Source organism: Nothoprocta perdicaria, unplaced genomic scaffold, assembly GCF_003342845.1.
Source record: "Nothoprocta perdicaria isolate Ctin4 unplaced genomic scaffold, notPer1 scaffold_121, whole genome shotgun sequence".
NCBI classification, from domain to species: domain Eukaryota; kingdom Metazoa; phylum Chordata; class Aves; order Tinamiformes; family Tinamidae; genus Nothoprocta; species Nothoprocta perdicaria.
The window spans coordinates 1,639,876-1,648,693 of record NW_020454328.1 but is presented as its reverse complement, the minus strand read 5'-3'; the positions used below and the strand labels follow the sequence as shown (position 1 = coordinate 1,648,693).

The following is an 8,818-nucleotide window of genomic DNA, read 5'->3' as shown; positions in this document are numbered from 1 at the left end:
GGCTCCGCCGGGCCTGCGGGCGCCAGGAGCGCCCTGCGCGCGCGCGGGGGGCTCCGTCCCGCCCCGTCGCCCAAGTTGCGGGAGCTACGGCGCGGTCGCCGGCACTGAGGGGGCCGCGGCGCCTTGTCCCGCYGCGGCCGCTGACTCCGCAGGTGGCGGCCGCTCCGCGGTTCCCCCGGCCGCTCTCACCGCCAGCCTTCCGCAGGTGCCCTCAGCTCCGCGCCGCGAGGTAGCGTATGGCGGGCAGGATGAAGGGCTACCTGGACCAGGAGGTGCCATTCACATTCCCGCAGGTGAGTAGGGGACCCTCCGCATAAGGGGGCCGCGGACGGACCCGCTCCGGGCAGGACTTCCCGGTCTCATCCCTCTTTCCGCTGCAGCCGCCGGGCCACGCGGCTACCGGCCGTCGAGCTCAGCCGGGAGCTCGGAGGAGACCCGCGGCCCCGGGCCTGGCGCCGGCGCAGGAATCGGAAGGTGAGCTGGGGGAGGGGAGGGGAAAGAGGGAAGGAGGAGAAGGCTCTGGGCTGGGATCGGCCCCCTCCGTCGAGCGGGCGCATCCCGTCGGCCGCCCCTCGTGCTGCGCTGAGCAGCCCTCTCCCTTCTCCTGCAGACCTCTTCCAGGATCTGAGCCAGTTCCAGGAGACTTGGCTGACAGAAGGTAGGCTCCTTCCCCCGCTTTGCTGGGTTTTGGGATTTTTTTTTTTTTTGGTTTATTTTTTCGCTTGTTTTTCCTTACCCGTCTTTCTTTTAGTCCTTTGTCTTTTTATGTTTGTTCTATTCTTCCTTTGCTTTGTTTGACTAGCTCCAAACAGTAAGTATTTTTTTTTTTTTATCCTTGCCAACCTCTGGCTTGTGTAAATGAAGGATCATGAATCACACTATTGTGCTGGGTATTTGCTTATGAATGGAACTTGGCTGTTAGCCCATTTTCCTAGTTAAAATTTTTGTTTCAGCCCCAACTTGCAACTGCTGCGATTTTGTGCTAATTTGTCACTTATCTTTGTTAGGTGCTAAGGCATGGATGATTCCTTAAATAATAAACCATTCTTTTGATCTGAAGATCTAAGGAATGTCCTTAACATTTTTAAAGAAAATTCTCTATTGGGACCGTTCTGGATTTTCTTTGTCTTTTGACACAACATTCGGCTTTGATGTTTAAATTATTTTGCCCTTTGACTTCAAGGAAGAGAAAATTTCAAATCCTAGGAGTTCTATTAAATACAATAATGTTAAGCAGTCTGATCAATTTGCTTTAGCTTCAGCATCGCAAAATGCTCATCTCCTGAAAGGTTCAACATATATTATCCAGTATAAAGTCTAGATAAGTATGAAATTAGTGTGGTAGTGACTTTTAACAACTATATTACTATAGTCGCCCTACAACTATATTACTATAGTTGTTATGGGTGGTATTTTGAGCAAAGTTATTTCCCCGAATTTTGCCACTAGGGAAGGACAATCTACCAAAACATCCTTCAGAAAATAAAATCTTYAAAAAAGGTATTTGCCAACTGAATAGGACTTTAAAAATGTTTTGTATTTATTTCGAGTTGAAAAGAAATACTTTTGGGCAGTTTTAAGGAGTGTGAGGGTTATAAGGATGCAAAAGCAATGTCTGGAAGCTATTCTAGAATTAAAATATTCATCTAGCTTAGAACACAGGACAAAAACAGGTATTAGTTGCCACTCATCTAATAGAAGTGCTAAGTRTGCACACTGGCTTTAGACTAGTTTCTCTTAAATGTCCAAGCACCTTGAGCTGCCAGTCAGATAGAGGTGCCTCAGAATTGGATTCCAGAAGTTCTGGAGCCGCCAATTCAAACCAGGGTGTCTCGATGCTCTTGTCCTGGTTAAGCTTTTTGAAGTGAGGAGGTTCGTAGTTGGATTGGGGCTTGACCCCGGGGATCCAACAGCAGCTGGGACTCTGTCCTGCCCAGTTTCTAGCTAGGCTGATGCAAGGGTGTGGAAACAGCTTCTGTTTGCTCAGTGTGGAGATGCATGTTTGTAGACCGCTGATGGTCAGCGGTGACAAACAAGATTAAAAAAGAAAAAAAAAATCCTGTGCTGGGCTGCTTAGTAGAGTCTCAAAAGATGGGACCCAGGAAGGGCTGGGGTAGAGGAGGTGCCAGGCTGTCTGGACACGTTTGGCCACAGCAGGGGAAAGACCAAGGAAAAGCAGCAAATACAGAAGGGAAAGAAACGGGCAGGCTGATAAGAGTCGATCTGCAGGCAGAGGAGCTGTATTCCTTAATCCCAAAAGGAAACAACTCCACTCACTAAAGTGCATCCTAGCAGAAAGCTCAGACCTTCCCTGCCCAGACTGATGTCTGCCTTTCTGTTAATTAYATCACAAAAAGTGCGCCGTCTAATTCCTCTCCTCTGTGCTCCCCCGGCAGCTCAGGTTCCAGACAGCGATGAGCAATTCGTGCCCGACTTTCATTCAGAGAACTGTAAGTAGCAGCGGGGCGAGGGCAGCGCTCAGGGGAGGAGGGGAGGATGCGGCTGAACAGATGTGGCCGCAACAGATGTGAGCGGGGCCCAGGCACTCGTTTCATTCCTGCCCTGTTGTGACAAGGAGAACAAACAAGGGAACTGTCCCCATTCGGCAGGGCAAATGCAGATGTTGAGGGGTCCCAAAGAATGAACATCATTACTGCTGTGTCTGTGACTAATTAGGCGTCGCTGAACATCCCTGAGAAAAAAGCATTGCTATGACAGACAAAGGTGAAAACCTGTGGCGTTACCCCCTGCCCTGAGCGAAGTTTGGTGAATAGTCCGTGGGATGGAGGGTGCTGTGACTGCCCTGGGCTCTGCTCAGCGCTGCAGCCCCTGGCTGCGCAGGCCTGGCAGGACGGTCCCTTGAGGCTGTGGCCCTGGCTGCCGCAAAGCACAGCGCAAGGCCGTGGTACCCCAAGAACTCCGCTGGCCACCCCGGCTTTTCTCTTCGTAGCAGAATGACTGCACGTGTTTGCACTGAAGTGTACCAGTTACACCACGGACATTTGCYCTGGGTGTTGGGCAAAGCTTTCCCCGTGGTGGAGCAGCCGACCGTTGCATGGGGGGCAGGTGCCTGTGCACGAGCCGTGGGCACCAATGYCCTGCAGTCCTGCCTGCCCTCCTCACGTTAGGCCTGTCCTCACCACATCCTGCATTGGGATAGCTGTTGGAATAGCTGTGCAGTGCAAGAAGCTGCAGGACTCTGGAGCTTGGCAGGCATGCCAGGGCTGCAGGAGACGTTGGACCCTTCCCTGGGCTGTTCACGTCTGGCAGCTCACGAGAGCAGAAGGGTCCATTTGAAGCTGTTGCGTCAGCTYTTACCACAGTGATGCCCCTTTCCTCCTCTTTTTTGTTTTGTTTTTCTTTGCAAAAGCGTTTTCCTGGTTGTCCCGGTCTACCTCCCTCGCCTGGGGTTGGCTCTGCAGCACAGCTGGCTTTGCTCTGAGTCACACAACTTGTTTCTTCCTCTCTTTGACCTGGAGCCGAGGGCTGGTCCCATGTTTCGCTCCGAATGAATGAGCCAGTTGTAATGCGATAGCCTGTTCCAGCTATTAGGGGCCGGAAAGAGTTGGCCGCTCCTAGCACATTTAGCTCCTTGAGGCTTGAATGGAGTTCAGTGTACTGGACAAAGCAATTTTATGTTTTTCTCTCCTAGGCTCAGTTGACACATCAGCAGTTTCAGTGCGGTTCAGCATATCTGGTTGCTCTGCGCACTGAAAAGAGCCGCTGCAGACAGAAGGGGAGCTGATGCTCCAGGCATAGAAAGCCACTTTTATCTTGCTGCTCTGTCCTAGGCCAGGGCTGCTTGCACAGATGCAGAACTAACAGTCTTTGGATGCCAAATCCGTGGCTGGTGTGGGCCTGGCTTGTCGAGGGGGCGGACTCGCACCCACGTTGTTTGGATGGTGCCAGGAGCTCTSTATGAACACGCCACTCTGCTCCAGCTTGGCTGTGTCCCCAGGCAGGAGCGGGAGCCAGAAACAACGGGAGCCTCGGGCAAATTGGAGCTATTCACGGGTCAGGATGCGCCTGCAGAACGGCGGCCGCAGCGTCGGGCATGGCAGCGCCGCGTCCCTTGGAGGTGCTGGGAATTAACTGGCAAGCAAGAAGCAGGGCTTGTCTCCTTCAGAGTGTGACACGGAGAGCAAGTCCCGCACTTGTGTGGAGAACAAGCCCAGACCTACAARCTGCTTCTCCGGTTACTTTCCCAAGGCCCGGGACCTCTTGACAGCAGTAGCCGAGCTCGTTGCTCAGAGGCCAAGGCATAAGATGCTTGGTGAGTTCTTCAGCCAGCGTAAGCTTTTCTGAGCAGCTAGTGAAGGAAGTTTGACTCCCTGCTGGATTTAATTAAGCCTAAGAACTAATAATACCCACATCCTACTTCCTGGTCCTGTAAACTGCAACGCGCATGTGTTACTTATGAAATCCTAAGCAGCCCAGAGATATTCCTACTCATCTGTATCGGGCCGTGACCGGCGACTAGAGCACTGAAAACAGGGCAGAGCCTTTTGCCTTTTTCTTTTCCATCACTTGAGTTTTGGATGAGCAGAGGGGTTAGGAGGTTTCCCCCAGTCCTACCTCCAGAGATGCTGGACCATTAGCATGGAAGAGATCCAACACTGGGAAACTCGTGTTTGGAAGTTACCTTGGCAGCTGCTGAGCACCAGGTTGGCAACCTCCCGTGCAGGAGTTGCAGTCTCCTGTAGCAGCGCTTGGCCTCTTTCCTGAATGCTGAAGTACAAACCTGATACAAGTTGTGAAATGAGCTCCTTCAAAGGGAAGGATTTCAGGTGCTGAAAGTACCTGACAACTCCACGTTCAGCTTTGAGGTGTTTTGCAGTGAAAGCAAGGGCTCATTTCTATTCTCTACTGCAATTCAGTTTCTTTGAAAAGGAGATTTGAGCTACCTGAATTGGTTAGGATCTTCTGAAAATATTACTTAAGGCACCTGAGTACAAGCTGATCTGGTGAAAATCTATAATAATATGCAATATATATAATAATGTGCAATATATATAATAGCATTTTCTCACAGACAACCTTCAGGAGCTTGTGTAGCTCTGTCTAGGAAAACCTTAAATCCCTAATCCTACAGGAAAAACCATATTACTCTGCAGTCTATAGCATGGCATTGTATTAGAGCGTTGTAATTAAGTGCAATGATGCCCACAAGACAGGATTGCCAGGTGCATCAATGAGAGAGTATTTTACATTACCCCACTAAATGAAGGGTAGAGCTCAGGAAACTCCAGTCAACTCCTCTCCCTCTTGGTCCTTTGTCTCAGAGCCAGTGGAACAAGAAGCAACGTGGTGGCATCCGAACACATTTTTGGCTCGCTGACACAACCACTTTTCCCCAAAGAAGGAAGGTTTTAACTTCATCTTTCATTTCTCTCTCACAGTAGCTTTCCACAGTCCTCCTGCTAACGTTAAGAAGGAGCCCCAAAGTCCCTCCTTGGACCCCACGCTGTCCTGCAGCCACAAGCAGCCGTTCCAGTACCGCAATGGCGAGCAGTGCCTTTACACCAGGTAACGGGGGCGCAACGGGCACTGCCGCGAAACGGGGAGTCCTGCTTCATCCCGGGAGGAGGTGCGAGCGCTGCAGCCTGCTCCGGGTGCGCTGGGACACAGAGTGACCCGTGGATCAGCTGGTGGCACCTTGCTCAGGTTGCTGTCCGCTGCAGCAGGCAGCTCAGACCCTCCCGGGATAGATCTGGGTCTATCTCTTGGGTCTTGCTCTGCGCTGCCCCTCAGCTGGTGCCAAGAGCAGACTTGGCCCTTGTCGCACGCCCTTCCCTCTCCCCATTTCTTCTCTCTTTCCCAAACCTGTCCCACCAGGGGCTCCTTTGCCGGAGCTGGGCTGTGATTCCTCGCATCGGGCGCCTGCTCTAGTGTTCTGCTGGAGGGGTTGTTGCTGCCGCGCAGGGGAGCAAACGCTCGGAAAGGAAGGGGATTCTGTTCTACTTCTGGCCTAAGGGGTTGGATGGGAGGGGAGAGGGGCTGGCACATTCCCCCCGATGCTGCCACAAGTCCTTCTTGGAGACTTATAATGCTCCAATGCGTGTTTGCCTATCCCAGTGCCTATGACCAGAGCAGACAAGCTGGAATCAAGTCCCCCAACCCGGGAACGCTGCTACAGTCACCGCTCCAGCACTTCCCCAGGCAGGACAGGAGCTTCCTGAACCCTGCGGGGCCCCACTCCACCTCCAGCTGTGGATACCTCATGGAAACCAGGTGAGTGATGCCACGAGGAGGCTGCCGCCTTGGTGGGCTGGGGAATAGAGGCTGTGGCATGCAGATTAAAGCCTCCAGCAATCCCAGCTCCCTAGTCGGAGCCTCCGTGCGGTAGCCCGAGCTCACCCCAGCCGTCCCGCGTCGGGGACGGCCGAGCCGCAGCGGCTCTCCCTCCTTGCAGCTCTGCCTACCAGCCCGCCGGGGAGCTGTGCCGCTCCTTGCCCTCCTCGCAAGGCCTGGCCCAAGAGGCTGCCTACCAGCGCCAGGAGCTGCAGTACCCACCTCAGGGCTTCAAGCAGGAGTACCACGACCCGCGGTACGAGCAAGCRGGCCAGCAGCGGGGCGGCCGGCAGTACCCGGCAGCCGTGGTGGTCAAGCAGGAGCAGGCGGACTACGCGTACGACTCAGGTAGGTGGAAGGACAGGAAACGGGAGGAAGGGGCTCCTGGTTCTGTAGGGAGTTCAGTCTTCAGTAGCCCAGCGGATGGTGCAGAGCAAGCAAAGCAAGGTCTGCGTTGAAGAAATTGCCCTGGAAGCCTCTTGTGAACAGCACCACAGAATCAAATGTCTTGCAGTCTGTGCGGAAAAGCCTGTCCTGGGTCCCTGCAGCAGGRTGTTTGATGCCAGGTCATAGAATCACAGAATGCTTAAGGTTGGAAGGGACCTCAGAGGTCATCGAGTCCAACCCCCCTGCTCACGCAGGGTCACCTAGAGCACGTGGCACAGGGCTGCATCCAAGCAGGTTTTAAAGATCTCCAGAGGAGACTCCACAACCTCTCTGGGCAAGGTCAGCGGGTGCAAGGGGTGCACTGCAGAGTCCCTGGCCATCCTGCCCCTGCCTCCTGGCCCCGAGCTTGTCCTGCACGGAGGCAGAGGAATTTCCTATGTAAAACGGAGGCCTCCGAAGCTGCTGCTCTCCCAGATAAGCTGGTGGGTGTCAACTTTCAGCACCGCTCGCTCCTCATCACAGCTGACATCAGCCRTGCAGGAGATGCCAGGCAGCAGGTCACAGTCAGGGACAGACATACCCCGCGCTGGAGGTTTCAATGCGAGACAAATCAGCCCTCTTCTGGCCAACAGCTCTTTGCTTCTGTGGCCAGCCATAAGGCACAAGCCCAGAGCCAGGTCTGCTTGGGCTGGACCAAATGCAGCTTAGCTGGTCTGCGGCTCCCAGGTGTCAACCTCCGCCYGCTGTTTCTCAAGGGCCAGGGCACATGGAGAAGGTTTTGGAGATCTCGGAGGATCTCAATGAGCWGGGGGGGAGTTATAAATTGCAAATATAGCCCTCTAGACACCAGACAGATCAAATAATTCTCTTTTTTTTTTTTTTTTCCACAAGGGACAAATGTTATTTTTCAGCAGGCCTGCCCMGACTCTTGCTATTCTAGCAGAGCTTGTGCAATTATTCTGTTCTAGTAGGCACGTAGCTTCTGCTTTCCTGGTGTTTTAATGGTCATTTTGAATTTGTTTCCTCTCAAATAAATAAATGCACAAATAGAAAGCTCTCATAGGGGCAGAGGATGCTTTTCTGTGGCCCTGCTGACAGCACACTTTCACTGGCTCTTTCTGCCTAGACAGAAGAAAASGCACAAGCTGCAGACGAGCTCCTGTGAGCATGGTTTACGACTGTAATAACACGCGATCCATCAGCCCAGTCCCCTTCTGCCCTTAGCTGCAGCAGAACGTCTGCCTAAGGCAAACACAGGCAGACAAGGGAAGCGTGAGGTAAASCTTCCCAAAGCTCCCAGTTAGCATTTCCATTTCAGTTATAGGTGGAAAATGGGCTTGATTCAGGAAAAAACAGGACACAGAGGTTATATTACAGTGCCCAGCAACAAAATACACTGTACAGAGGACTTGAAAAGAAACAGAAGATCCTCTTTAGACTGAGATTGCTTTAACTTTCATGCTTTCGCCATTGTTCATAAGAATTCCCTACTTTGCTGTGAAAAAAACAGGCTTAAAATACCTGCAGTGATGTTTCTGAGATGGTCTAAGCATTGAGCTGTTGCTGCTGTCCTTTGCTGTCAGCATAGTGGCCCCAGGGAAATGCACAGCCTCCGTCACGTGCAGTTATCTTAAATGTTATCTTCAAACCTTCAAGTTATCTTAAAGCCTTCAAGTTCAGTTATCTTAAATGAAGCTTTGGAGGTAGGGTTTTTAGCCGCCCTCTGAGCTTTTGTATTGAGAAACCCCCCGCTGCTCTGAGGGACACAACATGTGGCAGGGTCCCAGGGGTGCAGTGCTGCAATCACGACAGGGAGGAAATGCAGCTGAGGTTGTGGTGGGATGGCCGAGCGCCAGGAAGCTGCCTGGGGTGGCACCAGCCCCTTGGGAATGGCATAATTTGGATGGTGGTCTGGCAGCTGCACTTACCTGCCTGTACCTGTGCTTTGCAGTAAAAACAGCTTGTTAATTGTTCTGTAGATGTTCCTGGCTGTCCTTCCATATACGTGAATGCTGAGGGTTATGCAAGCCATTCAAATACAGAAGGCCCATTAGGTGAGAAACTTGGTGGCTTCCTCCCACACCTGCGTCGCGTTGCCCTGCAGCACCAGCCTTTCTGCCCCTCCAACGGCATTTCTCCT

General features: G+C 52.5%; 1 protein-coding gene across 1 annotated transcript in view; it reads left to right on the top strand.

Annotated features, from left to right (window-relative positions):
- The first annotated feature begins 248 nt into the window (after window positions 1–248).
- ETV4 (ETS variant 4) overlaps window positions 249–8,818 on the top strand; it is a 9,952-nt gene continuing 1,382 nt past the window's right edge. Inside the window, exons 1-7 of the mRNA XM_026054489.1 lie at window positions 249–293; window positions 381–474; window positions 611–658; window positions 2,397–2,450; window positions 5,400–5,526; window positions 6,076–6,231; window positions 6,413–6,639. Of these exons, the coding sequence (XP_025910274.1) occupies window positions 249–293; window positions 381–474; window positions 611–658; window positions 2,397–2,450; window positions 5,400–5,526; window positions 6,076–6,231; window positions 6,413–6,639 (751 nt within the window). The remainder of the gene's footprint in view (window positions 294–380; window positions 475–610; window positions 659–2,396; window positions 2,451–5,399; window positions 5,527–6,075; window positions 6,232–6,412; window positions 6,640–8,818) is intronic.